Source organism: Aphelocoma coerulescens, chromosome 19 (genome assembly GCF_041296385.1).
Source record: "Aphelocoma coerulescens isolate FSJ_1873_10779 chromosome 19, UR_Acoe_1.0, whole genome shotgun sequence".
Classification (NCBI taxonomy): Eukaryota; Metazoa; Chordata; class Aves; order Passeriformes; family Corvidae; genus Aphelocoma; species Aphelocoma coerulescens.
This window is the reverse complement of record NC_091032.1, coordinates 4411061-4437332: the sequence shown is the minus strand read 5'-3', so window position 1 is coordinate 4437332 and position 26272 is coordinate 4411061. Positions and strand designations below refer to the sequence as shown.

The 26272-nt window shown below is 46.7% G+C and overlaps 1 protein-coding gene across 1 annotated transcript; it reads right to left on the bottom strand.

Annotated features, from left to right (window-relative positions):
- Positions 1-11485: 11485 nt before the first annotated feature.
- Positions 11486-26041, bottom strand: LOC138120722 (3 beta-hydroxysteroid dehydrogenase type 7-like). The gene is made up of 6 exons (XM_069033622.1): positions 25808-26041; positions 21886-22041; positions 19033-19141; positions 14980-15079; positions 13927-14089; positions 11486-13010 (listed from the first exon to the last, which is right to left on the bottom strand). Exons 1-6 carry the CDS (start codon positions 25953-25955, stop codon positions 12571-12573), a joined length of 1116 nt encoding a protein of 371 aa, XP_068889723.1. The 5' UTR covers positions 25956-26041; the 3' UTR covers positions 11486-12570.
- Between the last annotated feature and the right edge of the window lie 231 nt (positions 26042-26272).

Sequence of the window (26272 nt, the reverse complement as noted above, 5' to 3'; positions counted from 1 at the left end):
CCCTCTCTTTTTCTCCAGCTTTAGCAAGTGGCAACTCCCTTAATTACACATTTTTCTCTCCTCCACCCCAGCTACTGCGCCCAGGGCTGGGGGAAGGGAGGGGAGAGCAAAGAGAAGGAATCAGAGGGGGAAAGTTAAATGAAGAGCACTGTGGTCCATCCTACTGGCTATGGCATAACTGTTCCCTGCAGCACGTGTTTAGCAGGAGCCCTGGCCAGGTGCGTTTTCTACTGGGGCTGCAGCTTTGGGGTGGATTTCGGGGTTTCCCCCCACCTCTATCCTCTTCTTCCTGCTCAAGGAAGCTTAGAGTGTGACTCCCCTTCCCTGGCCTGGTTTGGGGTGAACTCAGCTTTGCCCTAAGCCCGCCACCATCTCCTCAGGCATCCTCCAGCCCTGGCCCGGGCCTTTCGAGATCCCTTGTTCCTCCCTGCTCCTCTTTCTCTTTCCTTTGCTGCCCTCTATCCCCCAGCCTTGCTCTGCTGCCTGGCACATATACCTCGAATTTGCTGCATAGGCATAAAATCCTGTGAACTGCTGCACCTTTTGCACATGGATAGGTCAAAAAGAAGTGTAGCAATTTGCTTGAACATGTGCACGGGCAGTATTAATGCAGATCAGTTGCAAGAAATAACGTAATACAGATTTGCCAACGTATGTATTGCATAAATGCTGACAGGTGCTGACAGAAGTGTGTGCGTAAACATTTAATAGCACTGTTAATTCATAGCACAACAGTTGCTGTTGGCATGGTTTGGAATTTATTATATTTTGCTATTTATTCCTAGTCAGCTTGTTGTCCATCATCCTCCCAGATGGCATGTCTGCCGCGATTCCTTCCTCCTCACATTTGCATGATGCTTTTCCTGGGAGGAAGGCAGGGTGCCTGAGAGCTCAAGTTGTGCTTGCAGGCTCCAAAGCCTCCTTTCTTGTTCAATATAAGCCCACTCAGTGACTGTGAAGAGTTCCCCTAATCTCTTTATATCTTAATTGCTCTCTGTGAATCAGGGGAAATAAATATTTCATTCCCTTATAGATGTGTTTCCCTGTTCTGTTTTTCTTTTCTAATCTGTTCGGATCGCCGTGGTGAAAACCCAGCCCCACTGAAGGCAAAGGCGAAACCACCACTGATTTCAGTCCAACAAAGATTCACCTTAACTGACTCTGCCTAAAAGTCCAAGATAATAATCAAGGTTCCTTTTATAGTCCCTGTCGAAAGACACTGGCACCTCCAGCATCAATCCACCCTCCCTGTCTCAGACAGGTATCTTGGGAAGGGATGAATGGCCCTCCAGAGGTGCCAGTTTCCCTCTCCATTCACCACAGCAGAAAGTTTGAACTCAAACTAACTTTCAGGTGGCTGTTTCTCAGTTGAGAGTGGCAGGGATGAGTTCTTGCACTGTTGTAGTCCTCCCTCTCTCCCAGAGCTGGGATGTTCCCTGCTGCAACACTGCAAGTATTTATTTATAGCTGGATCGACACTTGTGTGAGATTTCTCCCTCAGGTAACCCCCTGGGAATGACACTCAGGTGGCCTTGGACTGTGCCTGGCTCTGGCTGCATGCTGGCACCCCTGTGTTCATCCATGGCAGTTTTCAGGAGCAGCAGGAGGAGGTGTATGGATACACTGAGCAGCCTTTGGCTGGGTATTGCCAAGGGAAAAACTGAACCAGCCCGTAGGTTTCACATTTGGCTTTTCTCAGTGGAAAAACTGGACAATATCAAATGACAGGAACAGCTTTCCAAAAACATTTTCTTCCCAGCAGTGAGTGAGAGAGGAGCGTTTTCACTATTAATCTCCAAAGGTGCACAGTAATTGGTCATGTTTCAGGTGTGAGGGGCAGTAAATGGGGTCTCTGTGGGTCTGTTCATGGTGGTCTTCAGAAACATGGGAATAATGAATGACCACGTGTGACAGCCTCTAAGACATGTTCCTCATTGTTTCCCCCCCAAATTTGGGATGCTGGTTAGGAGGTGACACTGACAAGGACGGTCTGATGGGATTCATTCCTTAATTTCACCAGGAGCCCATAGGAACTGCAGTGTGGCCTGGTTGTGGCAGGGAGTGGTGCTGCCAGGCCAGGGTGGCCATAGGTGCTGAATCCCAGCCCTGAGAGCTGCTGGGATGTCCTGCTGACAAGTGAGAGGGAGAGAAGTTTCTTGGCTTTAACAGTCACCACACAGGAAAAGTCAACATGGAGAAGAAAATCGAGCCCTTGTTCCTCTGAATTGTGAAAATTGTTTCCTCTGTGGGTGTAAATGCATGGGGGATATTCTGATTTATCAGGTAAGGATCTGCTCTAACGTGCAGTAAAAGCCTCAAGTTTTGGCTGTAAGTCAGGGGTTAGTCCTTTGGGTAGTCACAGAGGAGGTTTTGCAGGGGGATCAGAAGGTAGAGCCCTTGGGAACCCCAGGAAAAATAAACACAACCCAAAAAGCTGTGAGAGATTGTGTGACAGCCTCTGGTGAATGAGAAGTGACTGAACACCAGGTTTTTCTCTTTCACAGCCATAAACCCAGGCTAAGGAGCCTGTCCATTACATCTCTGCTGTGGTATCACTCCCTGTGTTTGACATTGCTCACATGATCTACGAACTGGGGCCTGGTTTTGATTTAGCACTGTTTATTAGCTGAGCAGTGCTGACATATTTTAGTGCAACATATAAAATCTAAGGCTTTTTCTTAAGCTGAGGAAATGAGGTTATGTGACATTGATCCAAAATGGAGGGGAGTATTTTAGGTTTCACGTTAACAGACAAGGGAGCAGAGACAGGGGAAATGCAGTTTTTCTCCTGTCCTCCCTGCCAAGTCCTCTGCAAATGGGGCAGAAACACCAGGTTTCAGTAAAGTCTGGTGCACATTTAAAACCAGCTGCAAATGGCTTTTGATCATTTTGTCATGTGTGTGAAAGATTGTAAGAATTGGTTTAAAACCTAAATTGAGACAATGAGAAATTCAAAATAACGTCTGCTTGAGTTATTCAGTTCTGAACATAGCTGGACACGAATGTCCCATGGCTATAGTGAAGGTCCAAGATGTTGTCCCCATTAAATGGAAAAGGAAACAGAGGCCAGAGATGGGGGAATGGTGATTCAATGGGTAGAGAAGAGGTTGGTCCTTCAGATTTTAGGACCTTACAGAATCCCACCAGTGCTAGGAATGTCAGCTAAGAATAACTGATTAAGGAAATCTAGAGCTTACTGGCACAAAATAGTGATCTGCAGACAGGCAATGACAGGCCATTAATAGGCCTGGTAATATGGATTTGCATTAACTGTTTGAGGTGTTTTGTAAGGCCCTTGGCCGCGTGTCAAAGCGCTAAAGCTGGAGCATTGTTCCAGCACTGGAGTTACTGCTGTTGGTGTGAGTCCAGGGCTGCTGTGGTTGTGCAACACTCCCAAGCCCTTGCTTTTCTCCTGGTTACCTCTTGAATGGAAGTCCCTTCCTTGGTTTTGATAACAGCTATTAAATTTGGCTTCACCCACTCAACATTGCTGTGCTTCTTGGAAATAGGGCAGCGGTTGTGTAACTTCCATTCATCTGTCCATGCAGAGCAGTTAATTTCCATTATTGAGGTTTCCCAACATCATAAGAGAGTTGCATTAATGGGGCTTATCTGTGATAACCAGTGCAAACTAGTGCAGGAAAATCCGTGAACAGAGCCAGCTCTGTTCAGTTCAGCCTGGTGAGTGAACATTACACCATTACCCTGCACCAGCACCTCTCAGCTTCCTGCTCCTCCCCACACCTCTCCTGACCTGTACCGTGGTGCTTGGAAACCCACTGGCTGTACTTTGGTCCCTGTTTCAGCTGGAGCTGCCTGCAAGAAGTTCCCACCATCAGTTACTCTGTGATCTGAGCAAGCTGTGCTCTCGTTTCACCAAATTCCCTCAATTCCCACCAGGAGTGTGGGGTTGCCCATTTTCCTCCTGCAGTCAGCCCAGAGCTCACTGGTGCATCTCTCCCATCACTCCAGTCACCCCAAGAAGAAGGGCTGAAGGAGCTCACACGTTGCCCCATGTAATCTCACTGCTAGCTGACGTTTCTCCTCCTCCTCCACTCATTTATCCCAAATCCCTTCCTTTTCAGATCCCTTCACTTCCTCCTGCTCTCAGTTTTAAGCCTTCTCTTATGTGACTTAGTGTCTAGAACAGCTTCCCTCTGTACTTCTCTCCCCTTTCAAATCCTTCCTTAAACCACAGCCACTTCAGCAAGTCCTCCTTTTCAGAGCAGTAATCCCCGGTTATGCCGGAGCCCACAAACATTATCTGGTGTCATGTCAAGCCTGTGCACAGCCTCTGAGGGAGGCTGGGCAGGTTTCTGAGAGGAAGCAGAGCTTCTAAATCCCTTTGAAATGGAACAGAAATCAGGCCCCTCATTCTTCTCTTTGGTGTCAAACCCCCTGTTCCTGTCAGGGGAAGGTTGTGGGGATGGGTTTAGGGACAGGATGCAGCAGCACCATCCAGAGTGTGAGAGGTTTGTGTGGAACCAGGAGTCATTTGGCTGTGTGAGTTAAGGGCCTGTGCCCAATGCTAAGATGGGCTGGTTTAGATGTGTCTTGTGGGGCTGGTTCTTGCTCAGTTACTCATTTCCAGATGCAAGTTTTGAGAAAGGCAGAACTCACAAGTGCTGTCTCCCGTTAGGGATCCCCCACAGTCAGTCCCTATCTCTGTGTAAGTGACTGGGGTTGCTCCCAGTGGGATCAGCAGCAGCAGGACTGTGGATGCTTTGCTTCTTGGTCACCAGCTGTGTGTCAGGTTTGCTTTCAGGGGCATTCCCTCTGTCCCCAGCGAGGCTGTTGCTGTGAGAGTCCTGTACAAAACATGACAGTGAGCATCGTGGAAATGTCAGGAGTACTTAGCCTGCTGTGCTTCTCAAAGGGAAAGAGGTTGGAGCTGGGATTTAAGATGAGGGTAGTGTGGTCAGAAAGGGGTTTAGGACTAGGACTAGGCATGGGTATGACTCTGGGGCAGCCATGTGGGTTGTTGTCTAGATGGCAGAGCAGAGAAATAATTGAGGTGATGGAGACTCTGCTCCTACATCCCCAAAAACCAGGGTGTTCACAGGGGCCCAGCAGTCCTGAACTGGGCTCAGGAAAACTCTGTGGTAAAATCTCTGTGAGGAGGCTCGCAGGTGGCAAGTCCTAAACCTGTTGTGACCCATTCCATTTGCTCCTCACGTTGTGATTTAATTCCCAGCAGCCTCGTTAGGAGCAGCCTGTGAGTGGATGGGACTCCTGTGGCTGCTCCCAGTGCAGCTCCCAGGTGACTCTGCCTGATCAAAAGTGCTACCCAGCAAAATGTGAACTGTCAGTCATGGTCAGGCCTTAACAAGTGCTGGATTCAGCTTGGTTAGAAACCCACTTCAAGGGGAAAAAACCCCCTTCCATGCCCATGTCTGTCCAGTGGAGTAAAACACAAGCGTCCTGGGAAGGGGCTGTGGTCCACAAGCTGACAGCAGATCCCACACACCACATCTGTGGGATACATTCTTCTCCTTTAGAAAGATGAAGGGTAAAAGAAGAAGAAAAGGCTATTCCTGATCAATTGCCAAAATCATAAAAGGCATAGAGAGGGAGAGAGGAAGAAACCAGCTGTAAATGTAAAAACCAGCACAAAAATCCAGTGAGTCTAGGCTGGAGCTGGGGATTACACCCAAGCCTGCAAAATTCCAGTCAATTCCTGTGACATGAGGCCACTTGCATGCGCTGACTCCCTGCTCCGGGTGCTCCTGTGGTGAGAGTGGCAAAGCTGGGGCTGTGTAGTGGTGGCCTGTGAGCAGTGCAGGTCCTGGCAGCCCTGGGGTCTGTGGGATGCCCGATCACATCCTCTCCTGCTGCCACGGGAACTGGGAGCCTCAGCCTCGGGAGCTCCCCATGGAATTCCTGCCCTGGGCTGGGGTGGTGCAGGAGGAGGAGGATGAGTGACTGGAGAGGATGAACAGTGAGTGGGGACAGGCTTCCCATTCCAGCAGCTCTGGATTTATTTCTGTTCATTCATTGCAAGTCAGAATCCATTCTCTTCATTTTCATTCTTCCATGCTGTGACACCCTTAAAATCCGGGGTACATTTAACTTTTGATTTCAATTTAATACCTTTAAAGTGATCTAATGCAGACAGATTACAGACAGTGAGGGTCACTGTTTAATAAATATTGAGAGACAGACTGGCCTCTCCATGCATCAAAAAAGAAAGATATACTAAGTTTAGATGCTGTGGCAGTAAAACTTTATAGACTTATCAATTTTGGACAGTCATGCTCTCCTGAAGTTTTCAAATCACCTTGCAAAGGCAGCCAGCTCTCCTGGTTTGGAAATCAGAACCAGTTGTTTTTGCAGTTTGCAGTATTTAATGTAGATCTATGTAAATTGCTAGGGGAGGGGGAGGAGAAGAGTTTGATCTTAAAATATAATTTGGATTGTTCTCATCTTTTCTTGTAAAGGCTGTTTTGATCATTTGTTGCCACCTCCCAGTTCTCAAACATCTCAGTCTCAAAAAGTTCTGATACTTTTAAAGATAAGAATCAAATTTTATGTATTTTTGTCTCTTAGTTCTCATGCCTTTGACATTCAGGTTTGCCAGCTTCCCCTATCAAAGGGCTTTAACATCTTTCCTTTTCCTTTTCTTTTTTTTTAGTTTTAAATGAAAATTGACATTCTCATTTGATAATGTGACTCTGGGAGCCCAGACTTTCAGAAAAAATGCCAAATACCACAATACCTATGGGAATTTGCAACCTTGTTATTAGTAATGGGCGCCTCTCGCTTCTCTTCAAGGCTCCTGAGATTTTGTTGTTTCATCTAAATCCACCCAAATTCTGTGATCTTTAAAAGTGGGGAGAGTGGAAAAGTACTTCCTTGCGAGAAGAAGCTATTACAAAGCATGGATCTCGTTTCCAGTTTGAACCTCTTTAAATATCAAATATTTTCAGGTGTAAGGTTTGGTTGCCTGAAATGTTGTTTTTTCCCCACTTCTTTTTGCTTTGCTGGGAGAATGAAGGATTTGATTTAAGGTTATATGCCTGGAAAAAATAAAGCATTTAATTTACATTTTACAAGGCAGTTATTGCAGGTTAATTAAATATCAATTGAGTGTTATAGGCCGTATTAAGATTTATTAATAACCCAGCAGATAAATCTCCTTGGAATTCAATTAAATGAAAATCACATAAAAATATATGTGCAATTTTATTCATATAATACATAAAACTTGTGAATTATTGTGCAGCATTGTACAGTAAGTTGATTAATGGGAATTAATTGCTGAAATGGAGAAAAATCAATTTAAACTTCCTGTAGCAGCTATAAGAAGCTTGGTATTCTTCTCCCACACCCTTGGAAAGCTGAGTCTGTGTCTGCCCTTGGACTGAGGATGAGTTTTGGAATAAATGTGCTTCCTCTCCTCTCACCTGCTTTAGCTCAGCATTTCAGGCTCCTAGAAAGGAATTAGTCACTGTTGCCTGTGTGTTCTGTGGGCTTAATTGTGCCACTGAAGCTTTTAGAGGTGAAAAAGCAGCAGGAAGGTGACACTGATGGGTGTCCCTGGCACTGAGAGCACCCATGGGCTTGTGCCTCGTGTCACAGGCAGGTCCCTGCCTGGCAAGGAGAGGCTCCCAGGGGTATAGAGAGCTTTGGGACTCTTTGGCCCAGCAGATGTTGGACCTTTTGCCCTTTGGATGCTGTGTCCACTCTGTCCCAGTGTTCCCAAGGCAGCTCCTGCCAGGCAGGCTGGCTGTGGGCTCCGGGGCAGAGGAGCCTGTGGGGCTCTACCCAGGATTAGTGAGGGGCTCAAGGCCCTTTTGGGGAAGAAAAGCTTCCGACATCTCAGATGAGGTTCAGGAGCTGGACTTGGAAAATATCCCAATCCTTGCAGGCCGATGGGGCCTGGCGTGGAGCCATCTGCTCCCTGCGCATCCTGAGTTAAACACTGTCAATATGAGATTATGTTCCAATTACAGGACCAGACTGACTGGTTTAACTCCTACCATGAATCTATTTTGCTTTATTACCATGCACTGACTCTGTGACTGATGTACCAGACACCAAAAGAGATGGGCTCTGCCCAGAGGGCTTTGTCTCACAGGAACACGCCAGGAGAAGACCGAACGCGGCAGAAAATGCAGATGAATGAGTAACTCAGTCGAGATTTTCTTTTTAATTTGGGGATTCTTTGCTTGGTTTTGTGTTTGGCTTGAGTTTTAATATTGCTAAATTTGCTTCCTTCAGACATTGCACAAGAACAGAGACTTCCAGAGAGGCTCAAACAGGGTTAGGCATGCGGCTCTTTGAAGTGTGCATGTTGGGGGGTGAGCGCTCAGCGTGCACACGGGAACACTCCTGGAGCATGGAAAACCGAGGGAGAACCCTGTTCCAGCTCACACAATGACTCCAGCTGAACCACAGCCCATCCTGGGGAAGTTTAACCATGTTGAAAATACAAGCAGGTGTCACTCCTTGCTCATCCTCCCTGCTCCTGCAGCAGAGATTGCCTGCATCTGTCTCCTCTGTGCTTCAGCTCTGCTTCTCCCTGCAATAGTTGTCAGGGATATTAGCATTAAATACTTACTGCCTGGCTTAACTAAGGGGTAAGATAGGATTTAATTTGTATGGCTGAAATCCAATTATATAATGGAGCCCCTGGGGGAAGCAGTTATACCTGCTGAATCTCTTGGATGAGTAATTGTGCACAAAGGCTCCTCTCCAGAAGTAGAAACAGATCTGAAATATTTTTTCTTTTCTCTTTTTTTGCTGCTGCTGTTACATAATAGGGCTGAGACCCTGAAAAGAAAAGCCAATGACAACCTAATGCAGTAGAAAGAATTAAAGCATTGCCAGGGGAAAACAAGTTATAATCTGATAAAATCAAGGATCTAACAGGAAGTCTGCAGCAGCATTAGCTTGGAGGAGCCAAAAGGCAGGGCAGCCAAAGGAAGCTTACTCATCTTTTTGGAAAATAGCACAGAGGCTTTGCTGTCTAACTTTTCCCCCTATTTCTACCATGACCACGGAAAGGGAATCCTCTGGTTGCTTTTGTCAAAGCTTGGGAGGTGAGTAGGTATTAAAAAAGCTGAGCAGCCAGCTAATTCAGATACTTTTGAAAAATCCTGCACTTAACCACCTTTGAAAATCCCTGCTGCTTATCCTGCATGTCATCTGCACCCTGATAAGCATCAGAATCATAGGTGATGATGAGCAGGACAGGAACAAAAGCATGATGAGGTTCCCAGCAAGGTTTATGAAAGCAGGCAAGCTTGTAAGGCATTAATCTCTGGGATGGTGCTGGGGCTTGACAACTCTCCCATCTGATATCTGCAGCAGCTCCAAATCCCACAAAGGAATTACTGAGGGACTGGGACTGAAGGCATCAGCCTGTTGTACTTGTGCAAGGGTTCTCATAGGTCAGAGCACCAAATTTCATTCTATTTTTAAAAATAAAAAGCAAACTTTTATTCTTTTCGAATGAGCTCTGAGTGGAAAAAATAATTTCCTCAGTCTCTTTGATTACAGGGCTCCATGCAGACAAAATGGTGACAGCTTCCAGCCAGAGGAGGGAAGGCCAGAATTCCCAGTGCCACAGGCTGAGGACAGACCCTTCAGCCTCGCTGCCTGGGCAGGGATTTCAGTCCTTGCAGAACGCAGCCGAATCCCAGTGAGGCTCCACGAGGAGGGACCTGTTCCCAGCCTCGCAGCTCCACCCAGTGGCTCTTTTTTGGCAGGATAAATCCATAATTTCAGAGGCATCAAAACCTGTTGAGGCCAACGCTGATGCACTGTGGAGATGCTCTGGGACGTGCACGAGGAATTGAGGGTGCATTTGCTTGTCACATTCTCAGAGTTGTCAGCTACCATTTGGATAATGGCAAAAAACTGCAAAGAGACTTTTAGTGAATATAGGAAAATCAGAAATCTTATTATCCTGCTTCTTAACAACCCCCTCCCCAGCACAAAGAGAAGGGGGAAAATAGTAGGGAAATGGTAACTTACACACTTCACCTTTTCAAACTCTCTGTGAGCAGATTGCAACAGTTTGGACCACGTTTATTTGTTATATGAGCTTAGTAATGAATTAACAGAGTAACTGATTTCTGATTTGTAAGCTCATTTTGAAAAAGAATTCTCTAGTGGGTGCGAATTTTGGCAAATTTAACTTGGCAGCTCTCACTGTATTGCTCCACTTTCCTTCCTGGGTAATTACCAGGACTAACAGGAAGCGAATTTTGATCATTTCCATCAAGGATGCCATGCTGAAACTTGCTTTTTCCAGGAGTATCAGAGCACTTGTAGTTAAAATAAGCTTCCATTTGTGCATGTGCACACTTTTAATCCAGGAATGCTTGAGACATGGGTACAGGTTCACAGAACACAGAAGTGGGGTATCAACAGAGCTAATTTTAGATTTGAGCCAGTATTGTAAAAATATCTCATTCCTCCAAGTTCAAGAGAAAACTGGAATCTCAGTTGTGCATAATGTAGATTTACCAGCCTCTCTGCAAGTCTTAAAAATAGAGAAGCTGATAAACTGATAGAAACCACAGTTTAGCTGTGAATCTCCTGGAAGTGCCTGCCCCATCTGCGTGAGGAAAATATCATCTGTGAAATGCTGCTCCCAGATGGGCTGTGCAGCTCCAGTGCCATGGAATGAGTTGAAATGACCTCTTCCTCCTGGAGTTCAAACGTTATTTAGCATAAATGCAGCCCCTAAGGCCTTCACTTGAAGTTGCTTTCTGCCAGCACAGCAGCTGAACATGGGCTTTAATCTGCTTTGCTTTGCTGCTGGAGTGCTCTGAGGTAAGAGATTTGCAGTTACAAACCACGTGAATCCCACCTTTAAGCTTATAGACATCAGTTCTCCATCCATACAATTAAAAGTTGAGTCAGCCTATGCATTGTTAGGACAAGAGATTGGAGGTTTTCCTTTTAGAGGAATAATATTTCAAGATAGATATTCAATATTCCACGTTAAGAATAACAGGAAGCATCTTGCAAAAGGCAGTTTTGGGAAAGGGAATAATTTTTTTTTTCTTTTTATTAAACCCTGAATCAGAGCAAGAACCTGCTGGGTTTAGTTGTCCTCCCCAAAACTATCACTGAAGAGCCCTTCAGTGTCTGAGCCAGGTACAGCTACCCCACCAAATGTCCAGGACCGTGGCTCCCCAGGCTGTGGATCAAAACTTGTTCACTGATTTTACCAAAAAGGTGTTTGCTGGGCACCATCTCCCATCTCCCACCTGAGCTTGTTCTCTCTTGTTCCCACAAGTCGTCCGAGCAGTGGTGGCACCATGGGAATGAGGGAGGCCAGCAAGCCCCATGTGTGTGCAGGGAAGGTTTCAAATGCCCGTGGGACACAAAGTAGCTGAGATTTTGGCAAGGGTAGGACTTGCAGCCTGTGAGTTTTCCTCCTTCTCTGTTTCTGTACCAGGATTTCTGTGTTTGCAAAGCTCCTGCCAAAGATCCGTGCAGGTTGTTGTCAAGAATGAGACCACTCTTGATGTTAACTGAAAATTAACATCTGTTTTATTAAAAGCATAATTTTAAAAATTAATTAAAGTTAAAATAATCCAGTCCAGGAAAATCCACAAGTAAAAATCCCAAAACCCGGGTCCACAGCGATTAGAGACCTTTAGGCCTAACTGGCACAAGGCCCCAGTGCAGGAAGCCTGCAACGCTGGGCTAAGTTTGGCTAGTCCAAAGTTAGATAATTAAAATTATAAAATTATTATTGTGAGATAGAGGCCTGAGTCACCAGCACTGAGCTTCCCCCACAGGTAACCCAAGGCAAGAGCTACTCCAGATCTGTGCTCTGGGTTTTATAATGCCCATGCTCCGCCCAGGGCCGCCCACAATCCGGCCCCCATGGTCTGGGGCAAGTGGGGGAGTCTTGAAGTGAAGTCATTGGATCCAGTCAATGGATAACTTCTTGTCCAGGGGGCTTGAAAGGCAGGAAAATGTCCTCGTTGACATTCACGTTGCCATGGAACTGAGTTGCAGGTTAAGGGACAGGAGACTAAAAATAGCCCTTGACAGTTAAAAGTCTGCTCTTGGAGCTGGGCTTAGGAACTTGTAGAACTTAAGGACAGCTAACAAAAGCATTGAACTGCACTACAAACACTTCAAGGAACTTTTAAAACAGAACAATCAACAGTCATTTTAAGGAACTTATAAAACTGAACCATAAACACCTTAAGAATCTTTTTAAAACATACTAATTAACTTGGATAACTTGGGTATGTGCAGGAAACAAGACATTTGGAAGTTTAAGGCTTAAGGAAGGGATTAAACTTGGGAATATTTTATCAACAGGGATTTTTAACTAGGAACTGTGTGATTAAATAGTTCTGAGAATTAACTTTATATCTTTAACTAGTTTGATGGGCATTTTAAGTATGTAAAGGCTAATTTGGCAATTAAAACACTTAATATGCAAAATACAAAGCTAGGACATTTAACATCTTATCATGCAAAATCAGGGCACTTAACATGCAAAGGCCAATTTGGTGGATTTCATATATAACAGTTGTGAAGCTCAGATGAAACCTGCTGGTGTGATAAGGAACCTCCTTCCCCCAAAAGTGCTCTTTAGTTCTTCTTTTCATGTATCTGTGGGGGTCCCAGGCTCCCTGCAGCTGCTTTCAGCCACTGTGCAGTCCTGAGCCTGCTCTCTGGCCACGTGAAGAGGGGCTTGTACCCAAAATGCCTGGAGGCCTTGTCTGTCTCAAAGGAGAAGGTGGTGACTATGGTGTTCAGCGCGGGCAGGTCGAGGAAAGGCTGTGGCCTCCAGAAAGGGGACAGGATGACCCTGATGATCCTGTGCAGTTGTATCATCAGCCACATCTTCCAGTAGGGGATGTGTGAGCCCAGTCTCACTGAGGGGTCTGCGCTGGACAGCAGCTCGTGCCTGACCAGGAAAACCTTCCTGCTTGGAGTGTCGTCATAGGAATAATACACCTGTCCTGCCAGCAAGTCTGGCTTCAGCTGCAAGTTCCTTGCTGCAAGGACATGCATCCATGCCACATTACCTGGAGAAATAAGAGAGGGAGAGAAACAGGCATTCAGGAGGAGCTCAGTTTCCCTGTTTACCGTGGAATGAGTGCGTTGGATCTGCCAGCTTCAGTGCTGGGAAGCAGGGAGGCACTCATCGTGTGCTCAGCTGTGCTGCAGAGAGACTGAGTAGTTAATCCAGGCCTCCAAGATCCTTTAAACCTTGGGTGTCCCCTTTGAGCTGGACAATTAATGTGCCTTGTGATCCTGGTTCATGCGAAGCGAAAGGGCAGTGTTTTGTAGTGAGAGCAGGATGAATGGGAGGCAGTGCTCCAGGGTTTTATCCCTGGCTCTGCTGTGAGCCTTTGAAGGAGTCACTTGATTTATCTAGGCCTGATTCTCCTTTAACAGCATTTTCAAAATACTGTTATCTGCACTTTTGGAAAAAGACATATAAGTGTGCTGCACAGAAATCACTGAGTGCCTGCATGATCTAATGGTGAATTACACCCCCTGAAAGGCACCAAAACAAACTCTTCCTAGAGGTTTTGTGAGTAATTTCTTGTGCTTGCTAAAACTGGTTATGTAGTAACCAGTAATTCTTTTCTGTAAAGAATTTGACAAGAAGTAATAGTTTAACTTTTTCTAATGACAAAGTGTCTTTTCATAGCGAAAACATTTTAAAAACACAGCCTGAATTTCTCTCTGCCACCCATATATCCTTGAAGCACTTCTCAAAGGGAAAAAAGAAAACCCTTCCCAGGAAAACAGTAGTAATAACAAACTGCTTTAAAAATTCTTTAGCCAGTCTAAGTTCTGTGGTTACAAACCCATTTGTGCTCATTCACCATACTCATCTCTCTGTCTGGGGAGATTAAGGCTAAGCTGACGAGTAAAATCCCCTGTGACTAAAGCTGGTAGCACCCCATGCAAAGGGCTCAGTGCTTCACTCACCCACGTAGGTGAGATTACGCTCTGTGTTTTCAGGCTCCAGGTAATTCATAACACCATTCCTGGCTTTGGCAAGCAAATACAGCTCCTGGAGGAACTCTGCCTTCTCCCCATAGACGGCGTTGGGACGGATGATGCAGGTTCTGAGTTTACCACCATTGCTCAGCTGTAAAATCAGGGAGGGACATCAGTGAGGGACGGATCCAGAGATGGAATCTTCCACAGTGACACTGGGTTTCCCAGATAAACCTAAACCCTGGGAATACTGGCCTAGAGGAGTCAACACTTGCAGAGGTGCTCTGGATGCTTGGGGCCTGGTTTGAGTCCCTAAAACCACAAGGAGGTGCCCAGTTTGATTTTATTTTTCTTTCACAGCACACCTGCACCCACGTGGTGCTCCCTGAGAGGTGCTGGGTGGAGAGTGCTGGAGGCATGAACTCTCCTGCAGTTGTGATGCATAAAAGAGGATTTGCAACAACCAAAACCAGGTACCAGAGGAAGCCAGCCAAACTGGATGGCCTCAAACTGGGACTGGGGGAGAGATGCTCCAGGCAGTGATTTAGAGCACAAGTCTCATTTTTACAATCTCCTTCATTGTCTAGAAAAACTCTTCTGGCTGCTGACTTCACTGCCAGTCTAAAACACTGGCCTTGGGTTTAAAACAAACAAGGTAGCTTTAAACAGGTCTAAAATAAGAACTAACAATATTGTTAGTTCTTAAGTCACTCTGGAAAGCCTGGAAATTATGCTTTTATTGAGTATGAACAAGGTGAACCCGGTTCCTTTGGCCCTGATTGAACACAGCCCTTTCCAAAGTCACACTCCTGCTGGAGCTGAAGCACAGGCTCGAAGGGAAGCACCCTTTGATCTTGGGACAGTGTGGCTGATGTGGGAACATGGGGCTTTGGGAGGCTTAGGACCATGTGGTTTATGCATCAAATGCAGGCAGAGGTTGGGTGCACACTTAGACAGGAGCTGTGGGGTCTTTCCAACCATCTCCCTCCTTTCCCCCGTCCTGTGCTGTAATTCCAGGGGTGCTACCACTGCATTTTGTACCTTTTTCCCGTTGGCTTCAAGCACAATTTTTTCAGCCATGGCTTTTGTCTTCCCATAGGGCAGCTCCACTTCCCCGCTGTACTCAGTGTCCTCATTTCCTCTGGAACAGATTGTGGGAGACAGGGAGTGACCGTGGAGCAGAGCACAGGGCTCGGGCACATCTGTCCCAGCCTGGTTTGCTCTGCATTCCCTGCTCCCCAGGGACTTCTGCTGGCTGGGAGCTATGGGAAACTGAGGTCCTCACTGCACTTTGGGAGGAATAAGGCCTCAAGGAATACCAGGTGGTGCAGGGTGTTCACAGGCAGGTTTGCATGAGGGCAGTGGTTTCTCAGAACTAGATTTAGTTTTGTCTAGTAGCATGATTGAAATAACATTCCATCAGGCAAATTAGAAGGCAGCAGAGTTACATTGTTAAGCAACTTATAGAAGCTGAGTAAGGTAGAAAGAGCACAAGAAGATGGAGGGCAGGAAAATGAGAGCAATACTACTTCATTTCTACATTAGAGGCAGAGAAAAGCCTCTCATGAGCCATAAGCTAAAAGGAGAAACTGCTACCTAATTTTCTCACGGAGTTGATTAAAGCTGGGAGGCATTTGCTGGGGATGTGGTGGAGATGCTGGAGATCTCGTGAAGCCTTGCAATCAGCAGGGTTGTGCTGGGAGTGCTCCTTCATCTCCCCTCGCAAATTACACTTGAGGGGGAGGAGAAGCAGAGGGCCAATGGCCAAGGACAAGCAGGGGACACTGGTTTGTGGCTGTAGAAGACAACCTGCTCCTCAGGCTCCTACCTTACAGCTGCCAAGGGGAAAGCCTGTGGGATCTAACACGGGACTGGCCTCACAGGGCCTGGAATAATTCCAAGGAGAAAGCAGAAAGCAGCTCTATTCCCCATAGGGTGTCATATTGGCTTTAGATCAGCCTGAGGCCGTCATGGGATTTGATTCAGCATCTCCAGTGGGCTCTGGAGTGAAGAAACCTGGCTTGCAGCATTGGGAAGGAGCATTCACTTGCTCCCATGCTCCCCTGAGTAGCACAGACCAACTCTTTCTCCCTCCATGTGCTGCTGGAGACTTTCTTCTCATTTTTAAATTAACTTGCTTTGTATTTTGCTGTTGGAGAGAAATCCACCCCAGCAAACCAGGATCTGCCAGGCATGGGGTACTCCATGCAGGGCAACAAGGAATCCTGACCCTCCTGTGGCAGATGGGCTTGGATACATCTCCTGGAAGGGTTCAGTGGTCTGTGAGGGATTCACACAGCAAATCTGCAGCAGAGATGTTTTTGTCAAATGCTGGGCCTTGGGAGAGCCAGCTCTGACTCAGGCTCCCTGTTTGACCTTGGGCAAGTTGCTTTCTCTTTTCTGTGCTCAGATCTCCCTGGTAAAATGTGGCTGATGCTGTTGCCTGGCTCTTGCCTGTTCAGCAGTCTGGCATGTTGTGTGTCAGATATCCCAGCTGAGATCAGGCTCTCCTTGTGCTACAGCAACAGAAATAAATTAGGAGCATCAGGAATACAGCCTCCTCACACACTCTGGGCTTCTATCACAAAACCTTCCTCCCCTCCCCGTGTTTACAAGAGACAAACCAAAAAACAAGCAAGACAAAAGATTGATTGTACAAGGTTTGTTGCAAGCCCGGGAGAGGCCCAAGACAATTAGAGGGAGGTTATCTAGAAGTTCTAGTTTTAATTGCTTTCTCTCTCTTTTTTTTTAATCTTTTTTTTTTTTTTTTTTTTTTTTTGCCCTGCAAAGCTTTTAAAAAGCAGCAGCTTCACAAAGGGACAAACCTGCCTGCTGTTCCTGGGCTCTGCTCTGTGTGCCTTCCCCCACCCCTCTGAAGCTTGGTAGTAACAAAGAGCTCAGCATAATGCTCTTGCTTTTCAAAACGATCCCAGATAAGTGAACACTAATCAGACTGGAGCAGCATTGTCAGAAGGTATCTCAGCAGTGCCTGTCTCCCAGGGATTGAGACTGACAGAGGCATTTTCTATTATTGTCGGATGCTGAGGTGTGAGCATTATCCCTGTGCCCATCACCCGGGCCAGAGACTCCTCCTGCTTTGTCTGTGCCAATTCCCGAGCACGTACAAGGGAGTTAAATAAATTCCACGAGGAATGATGGAGAAGGGGAACAGAGGAAAAGGAAAAGGCAGGCAGGATCATGGACTGTGAGGGAGAGGGCGGAACAGATCGGGTGGGGATGGGGATATGAGAGGAGGAAGGGGAAAGGCATCACCTGTGCTTTCAGTCTGGAAAACTGCTCCCAGTCATCCCTGGGCTCTCTACTGAGACAGGTGGGATAGGTTTTTACTGGTGGGCTGATACTTCTCCCATGATCTAATTCCCTTAGTTTAAAATCAAAATAATTGGAGAATGAAGACCCCTCTCTAAGGCTTCCTCTCAGGAAAATGGGAGAATCTGAGTGTGTTCTGCAAAATGAGTGAAAGGCTCCAGGTGTGATTTTATTTGCATTTGTGGTGGGGAAGGCTGTTCATAGCTCCATGAGTGTTAGCCTGGGTGGGTTTTGCTTGCCCTTGTTGGTGCCACCATTACAAACCAAAGGGCTGTGATCAGGCAAGATCTGGGGCTGATTTTTTCTAGACATCTATTCACATCTGTCTCTTAAGTCACTAAAGACGAAAACACTGACAAGGATGTGCCTGCATCTACATGAATTTTTAGGAATTATTTGGATATGCTGGTGACCAAATTCCATAGCTTTGTAGTGACACAGTCTCTAGTGCTTGTGGTCCCAAGTGGATTGAGTGGCTCTCTGATTTTTTCATAAGCCAGACATTTATTCCACAGATTCAAGTGCTTAGACACTTCTCAAAACAACTGGGTTATGCCTTGACTTACTTGTGAGTGTGCAATTTAGGCTTGTGGGTCATTTTAAGTTATGTCTTTTCTAGCTGGGCTGAAATTTCTAGAGCCAAGTGACTGAAGGCAGCTGTGTCCAGCCTGGCTGCCTGTGGAGACACCGCTTGACCTGGAGTCAGCTCCCCTGGCACACAAATTTCCAGGGTCTGAGCAGTTTGTGTGGCTACAATCAGGCTTGAAATCAGCAAGGAGCCTTCCAATAGTACGTACCAGACTGCAGATATCTCTACCTGACCTCAAATTTAACCTAAAATTTCAGCCCCTGGTCTTCAGAAACATCAGCCCTGCTCTCAAGGTGCAGGTACTGTTGCCCCAGGAATACAAAAGGAATCCTGATGCTGAGCCCTGAGGCAGGGGTGTCAGCAGATTGTCAAAGTCACTTCTGGAGATCAAAGCAAAAAAAACCCTCAAAGTTGTTCCTTTGACCACTGTCTTTGTATTGATCCAAATCCCACCTTTGCTGCAGAGGGTTTTCTAAAGCTCTGCTGCTGCTTCTGGGTCTGTGGGTCAATCTCATGGGAGCCACAAACAGAAGGGTTGAACCTATTTACAGGTCAGAAGCAGGTAACAGAAAGAGGTGACTACACCTGAATACTGCAGGGCAGGTTCACACCAGTGCATCTGTCCCTTAAGACTTCGTGGCCAATTACTTTTTTCTGGGATAGTGCTACTTGAGATTTGCTCACATCTGATGACAGGAGCTGGGTACAGGCTTGCCAGCAGTTCCCTGTGAAGCTGGGAGGAGAAGGGGCAGTGTGGTGCTAACAGGAGGACACCACCAGCCCCTTGGGTTGGCTCACTGTGGGGGAGAGCAAAAACTCTGACCCAACAGCAGGATGTAGTTTGGCCGTATCCCCAACTCTGAGCACCTGCAACCTTATCTGAGAATGATTTTAGGGCTCAGAGGAGCAGGGCTGTACATCCAGGGGCAGCCTGGAAGTGCAGCTGGGCCCTGCAGCTCTCACCTTGGGGTGTCACTGGCCGGGCTTAGGTTGGGAAGAGCCGTGGCTTCTCAACGGGAAGAGCAGCAAGGAACAGTTTTCAATAAAGAGAAGAGGAATAGACAGGGGGGGAACACAAATCTTCTCCTTGGAAGCCACAGCTCAAACCTCCATCTGGCTGCAGTTCCACTGCTGTTTAACAAACAGAGAGATGGAGAAGATTTGCTGAGCCTCACCTGAGCATGGGCTCACAGGCGGTGTTGGGTCCCACGGCAGCGATGGAGCTTGTGTAGAGCAGGTATGGGATGCTCAGGACACAGCAGGCCCTTAACACATTTTCAGTACCTGTGGGGCAGGATGGGAAGGACAAACATTGGCCACCTTGCCTTGACTCCTGTTGTGCAAATCAAAACAGATTCCCAGGCTTGGAACTAATCCATCTCTTTTTATGGCTGAAAATATGTAAAGGTCAAGGTTGCAGTTCTTCAAGAGGGGATGGTTTATAACATGAATAGGAGTCACATCCACAGCTCTAATGTGGCTGAACCTCCATGGCCATTGGCAACTGACTTAGCTTGGACTTTAGAGCTGCTAACAAAGGGAAGCTGAGAGCTTGGCAGAGCAAAACTCCATCTTTTTCAGTTTGTGGGCAGATTCTTGGTGAGCTGCAGCCTTGTAGCAAAGGATCCGTGTTTTAGTTGCATGTGTTGCTCTGTAGAAGCTCTACAGGGTGCTACAGGGTGAAATCACTCCATCAGACTCCTGATAGCTGCAGAACTTTAAATAAAACAATGAGGGCAGCTTACAAGCCCATATGAAACCCAGACAAATCCAAAACATGGTTTGCTTTAAGGAAGGTTGTTCTGGCTGAACTTGGTCAGTGTGTGTGGTTATTTCTGAGTATTTTGGTGGGTTTAAATGATTTATGATTCTTGCAGGGGTGGTTTTTGCATTCTTTGTGATTCTGACCCAAGCTGATCCTGTGAGAACCTCAGTGACAAGGACTGATAAGGCAGATCTGAAAGGAAGCTGGTGGTAGGGTTGGTTTCCAGAAACCTCTACATTATTTGTACCTGGCTAAGCAGGCTCTGCCCTGAGCCTGTCTGCAGATCCTGTGTGGGAGGGCTTGTGATTTCTCTTCTCTTCACTATTAAGGGCATAATCTGAAATTACCAAGGAAATCCCGAGTTTAGGATCATTTCAGAGCGCATGAATCCATCGGAAATCCCAGTGGAAAAGAATCAATGTGCTTCTCCATGAGCCTATCAAAATATGTAAAGTAAACTGAGAACCCCTGGTGAGAAACATCACTGGAAACAGCTGTGTTAAAATCCATTCATCTTAACAAAAAGCAGATTAAAAAGTCTGTAAGTGACTAGATGGAAAAATAGTTCTTGTAGAAGAGAACTCTTCAATTTAGTCAACAAGACTATAACAGGATTCAGCAGCCAGTGCTTGAAGCAGAGGAGGGAATCAAAGCAGGAGATGTAAATTTTGGCCAGAAATGGTAATTAACCATAGCCACACCAGCACTCCTCAGCATTGTTATGGCTTGCTGGAAGCCATGATAGATAGCCCATTAACTGGCACCCTTAATTCGAGGCAGCAAGTCTTTTGAAAAGGAATGGTCCAATTTAGCCCCAAATTGCTGGGCTTAGGGCAGTAATTGGATGAATTTCTGTGGCCTGAGTTGCACAGAGAGACAGCTAGAGGATTATATACTTGACCTCTCCTGACCCTACTTTTTTCCATGAAGTCTACAGCAGGTATCAAATACCATTTTTATTCTTTTATCTGCCATGATTTTAAGAGGGAACTTCAGACTAATCTCTCAGTTCAGGATTTTGAGGAGCCCCAGTGAGGGCAGCAGCCCCATTTTAGGGATGACCATGTGGAGCCATCCACGGGGAGGCAGAAATGCAGGACAGGCTCCTTTTAAGCCATCCCAGGCCGGTGCTCCTCAAAGAGGCTCTCGGTCACACTGGAAAACCCTCGCGTGTGTGGTTTTCTGGGAATGTCACCAACATCTGCAAGAGGTTTGGTTTGCTGAGGATGGGACTTGCTCAGTGTTCAGTGCTGTCTGTAAATCCTCCCTGTGCTGAAGCACAGAGCTCACAGCAACAGTGAAGGGGAAGAGCTCACAAAGCCACTAAAAGGCAGCAGGAACCCTCAGGCTCTGAATATTCTCAGTACATAGAGAGCACAATGCAGGCTCTTAAAAGCATTGAGTTTTGAAAACAACTACAGCAATGAAAAGAAGGCTGGAATTTAAATGTTACCCTTGAATGTATCAGCAAATAGTAGAAGCCCTAAGCAGTAATCGAGTTGGAAATATACGTATTAAAAAAAAAATAAAGTTCCTTCCTTTTGGTTAACGACTATTTTAGTAGCTAACAGCCTGAGGTGCCACTGGAATTGCTGCTGTAATAGGGATTTCATTATTTTTATAGCCTGTGCTTATTTCCTAGATTTATGAACAAATTTTCTCTAAGCAGATCTTGCACTGAACATGAAATTGGCTCTTGGTGGTGGGAGGAAAGGGCTGTGGAGCTCTCAGTTACACGTGGCCTGTCGATACACGATACTGAGAACTCTGACTAATTAAACAGCATCACTCTGCTAATTAAAACAGCATCACTCCCTTCTAGTGGGTGCAGTTCAACGGGTACAGCCTTGTGCTGGTAGAGACAGGGCAAAATCCCTGGGAAAGCTATGAGCTATCTAGAACAGGGGTTAATTTTAGTTGTTCTTACACACCAAACCGTTTCTTACCACTGTAGGTGTGTCCTGAACCACCTCAGTGCCATCGGGGGAGTTCTGCCCTCCACCAGAACAGCTGTGCCAAAACTGAGCCCAGATTTGCTGAGCAGTGGAGAGGAGCAGCGTGGCCAGCCCTGAGCAAGGACAGAGGAGCAAAGGGAGAAACTTCCCCGCTGGAAAGGTCCCGGGCACCTTTTCCATCTCAGGGCGTGTGGGATTCAGGACAAGGGAGCACCAAACGCGGGTGGATGTGTCTGCTGTAGCCTCTTGTGTGGCTGCAAGGTGTGTGTGAGGGCAGGGCTGTGTTCAGCTCCCTGTTTCAGGCTCACCCCCGACGTTGACAGCTCTCATCTCCCAGAAGGGCACCGTGTTCCTGTAGTCCACCACAGCAGCTGTGTGAATGACCACATGCACGCCCTGCATGGCAGCGAGGAGCACGCCGGAGTCGCGGATGTCTCCTCTCATCACTGTCACACGAGTGGTAGCTGCAGAAAAATAATACAGCCAGAGATGCAGGGGGTGGGGGAAAGAGCACAAATCAGCATCCTTACCTGCCTTCAGAGCCAGGATCCGGCGTGGAATTTCCTCTCTGCAGGGCAAGGCAAAGCCCTCTCTGACAGTGACTGTGCTGTTTGAATCCAGCACACCAGGGCAAAAGTCCTTTTTTTTTTTGAACTCCAAGAAGCCAGGTTTGCATCTGGTTTAATTCAACACAGTGCTCTGCATCAAATGTGGGGAGAATCGCTGTGTCTGTCACTGCCAATCCCCAGCTCTCATCCAAGGGCAGCCCTGGGAGCAGGACACACTGGAGAGCTGCAGCTGCTCCAGCCCCTGTGGATCAGGGAAGCTGTGCCGGGCACTTCCCTTCAGACAGAACATTTTAGGGCTTGCTGGGAATAACACCCAATAATTTCAAGAGACATTGCACAGAGCTTTGTTTAAATTGCAAATACGGTAGATTAAGAAGGAAAATAATGTAACAGGTTTAGAAAGTTTTGTAGGAAATTCCTCCCTTTGAGCCACTCAGAAGGAATTTTTCCCCTATTCCCTTTTACCTTCTCCTTCTTCTTCCTCAGAGTAGCAGTTCCATACATGGCTACTCTTGGCATCTACTATTCATTTTCTTGCTTTGAGAGTGTTGTAACATTTAAGTAGTATTAAGTAAGTATTTTTCCCTTTTTCCTTTCCCGTAGCTGGGAAGAGGCCAGCAAGAAGCTGGGGTTAGGAGCCTGTACTCCTCAGGGATCTGCAGTAAGCCAGTCACGGGGTTGCTTTGGGAAGGAGGTGTCTCCTCTGCCTCCTCTGGGCTGGCAGCTGCCTGGAGGGCCCCACACACCCCGGGATCAGGATAGGAATTTGTGAAGGATCACAGAAATGAGTAGCTCAGGGAAGGGTCTGTGGCTCCAGCTGTGGGGGTGTTATGATGGGGAAACCCTTAGAGAAGATCCAGGGCAAGGTGGGAAGGGGATTATTCCTCATGGTCCAGAAGGAGGGACAGAATCCAAGACAGCAGGTCAAGTGGCTGAATGTTCTCTGAGCAGCCTGGGATGGAGGAGGAGGCAGAAATTTTACGAAAGGGTCAGGCTGCTTTCTTAATTAGCATAGCAAACAATCAGTGGACCACTCTGAGGAGTTTTAATACTAAATTAATTAACATTGAGTATTAATATTAAATTAATTTATTAGTAAAGCACAGAGTCGATTCAGGGAGAATAGAGGGTAAAAAGAAAGGAGTTGTCCATGTAGCAGAGGTAAAACCCTTGCCTGGAGGACCAGAGTGTAGAGCAGGGTGTCAGAAGATTCTGGGGGGGAACTTTTCTCCTACTCTGTGGTTTAGGAAAGCCTGGAACCCATCAGGCTGAAGTGCTAAATAGTCTTTTTCACACCACTTGTCTTAAGGCAGCTGGTGTAAGGCAACCATGAGTAATTTTCAAATTGACAAGGCCTGATGAGCTCTACCCAGGGCTCCTAAAGAGGTGAGGGGTGTAACTGCAGCTTTAGTGCCTTATCAGCCACTTTGGAGAACTTCTGAAGGCACTGGAAGAGCTCAGCAGAGCAAATGAAACACTTGTACTGAGAGAGGAGGTAAAGAAGAGGCAGGAAATTACAGAACATTTTGGTTGCAACCCCAGGAAGTTCAGGAGCACACACTCAAACCACGTGTGTGTGTGAGCACCTGCGGGATAATGGGGAGAATGGAAGCAGCTGACATGGATTTGTCAAGAACAAAGCAAGCCAGATCAACCTCCTTTGTTCTCATGACAAGGTAACAGGCTGTAGGGATATTGTGGAACAAGTTGATGTCATCTATCTTGATTTTCGAAGGGCTTTGGAAACTCAGCGTCACTCTCACAAGGAGTCAGTAAAACATGGGCTAAATAAGCCCCATTAAGGAGAGCACAAAGCTGGTGAAATTACAGTTCCCAGGGAATTGCCAGCTGTGGTAGATGGCTGCCCTGGGGCTCTCCAGGGCTTATTGCTGTATTTGAGTATTTTTTATTGTTTTCATCAAGAATCTGGCAGATTTGGTCATTAAATCAGCAGATAACATCGGACTGGGAGGGACCACGCTGGAGGATTTGAGAATGAGCAGAGTGTAACTAAAAGAGTCTGGAGGAGAAAAAAAAAAAAAGGTGACATTTGATAGGAACAAAGAGAAGTTGTTTGGTTTAGCAGGGAAGAGGCAGCTGATCTTCATGAAGGAATTAAATTGGGCCAGGGCAGCTCAGGAGCTGTTGCTTGTTGTCGACTGAAAAAGGCACAGTTGCAGAGACAGGTAAAGCAGGAGGATAAATTGCAGGATGCAGGAGACAAATCCATCAGCTTTTTGCAGTGGGAAGCAGTGGGAAGGCCACAGCCCAAAACTCAATGCTCCCCTTCCAGATGGGAACAATTCCAGTGCCCTGCAGTGCTGGATGGAGCAGAGGAGGAGAAGGAAGAAGTGTATGAGAGCTGCTTTAGCCTAAAGCAGAAACCAGTATGGAGTGGAAGGATGTGGTTTTCAGATCGTGAAGATTGTTGTTAAAAAAAAAATTACAGTAATGCTGTAATACCTCTTGTACCTGTAAGTTTAGGTACGAAATCAAGGGCCCAGACTGTGCCCACTGCCTGGTGGGGCAGAAATAAATGGGCTGCCCGGGGTGGCCTGGGAACAGAACAAACACCTGTGGGGAAGGCTGTGGTGGAGCTGACTCTGCCTTGGGGCAGAGGGATGGGGTTGGGATGGCCCCTCAGGCTGCTTCTGCCTCATTCTCTGTGGTTTGCTGGGGTGTCAGGCCACAGACCTCTCCTGCAGCATGGATTTTGGCACCTTCCTAAGGTTTAAACAGCTTTATCTTCAATTATGGGTGCTTTTAAGGTAATTGGCTCCCTGAAACCTGGGGAAACCAGTCTGCTGAGTTCATCTGCCAGGGAGGGTTTCTGATAGTGATATTTCCCTGGGAGCCTTGACTTGCTGTAGGTGCATCTCCTTTCTGTCCATATCTCCCAACAGGATCTCCCTCAGCATTTTTTGCCTCTCTCAAAGCAGGCTGAAGGTTTGGGCAGTCAGAAACAGGGGACCCAGCCCAGCATTAGCTGAGCAGGGCACCCTGAGGTGGCTTGTTTTGCATGGGTATTCCTGAATCCAGTAAAACGGGTTGTTTTTCCCCAACATATCTCACTGTACTCAACCCTGCATGAAGGCAGGTCTCAGAATATGATCAAATGGATTAATTCAGTATCTCTGAGTGTTTTCTGAGACTCACCTCTTCCTATTTTAGGGTGCTATATATTTCTCTCAATTATTTCCATGATTTATTTCACAAGGCTTGCAGTAGGTTCTGAGTTTGATTCTGTTGCTATCAGGATTTTCAGTTCTTTTCCTCAGAATCTCAGTTCTTTTCCTCAGTGGAGCAGCTCTGGAGGATGTTGTTTTAGCCCCTTTGTGTCAGACTGGTTGAGCAAAGCCACTGGGCAGCCAAGTTCCCATGTCACGTACTCTGTGTGTACATGGCTCCTCACAACTGATCCCTTCCTGGGGACTTAGAGCCTCACTGGCTGACATCTCTTGGGTGATCCATCCCTAGGGATCGTTTTTCTTTGATTTGGTCCTGTGCTGCAAAAATTCTGAGCTGGAAGCTGTTCCTCACCCAGTCTGTTTAATCCAGGTTCCTGCCCCACACCTGTAACTGCGGCATCTCCAGCGTTACCCCAGCTGCCATGAGAGGGAGGATTATGGCCACTAAACAGATTATGATGCCCTTTTCTTACCTGTGCTGAGTTTTTCTACTTCTTCTCTTGCTACTGAATCAAAAACTCTGACTTCTTTGATGTAGTCTTGTTGAGACAGGAGCTCTACGATCCTCTCGCCCACAAACCCACATCCTCCTGTCACCAGGTAGACCCAGGCTCCATCCATTTCTGAAGATGTTTTTGTGGTTGAGGAGCAGAGAGAAGGTGGCTGCCAGGGTCTTATCGTGCACTCAGCCAGAGTTTTCTGAGATAAGTCTAAAGTCTAGCTGTCATAGAATGCTCCTGGGTGAACATTAACTCCAGCCAGTTAAACATAAATCAGGTTTTCCTTGACACAGTCCCACAGTGCTGCCACAGGCCCGTTTTGGGCTCTCTGACTCAGCCTTTCCCTTCTCCCATGGTAGCCCATGGTCACTGGGGCACCTCTGGCTTGCCTTGGTGTGTGTCCAGTCTCAGGCCAAAATTTGGCTGCCAGAAGTTTTC

Coding starts and splice junctions, on each gene's coding strand:
- LOC138120722 (XM_069033622.1), bottom strand. CDS start 25,955: ATGGATGGAGCCTGGGTCTACCTGGTGACAGGAGGATGTGGGTTTGTG. Junction 14,090..14,979: donor TTGAAGCCAACGGGAAAAAG/GTACAAAATGCA, acceptor CTGATTTTACAG/CTGAGCAATGGTGGTAAACT. Junction 13,011..13,926: donor GCGTAATCTCACCTACGTGG/GTGAGTGAAGCA, acceptor TTATTTCTCCAG/GTAATGTGGCATGGATGCAT.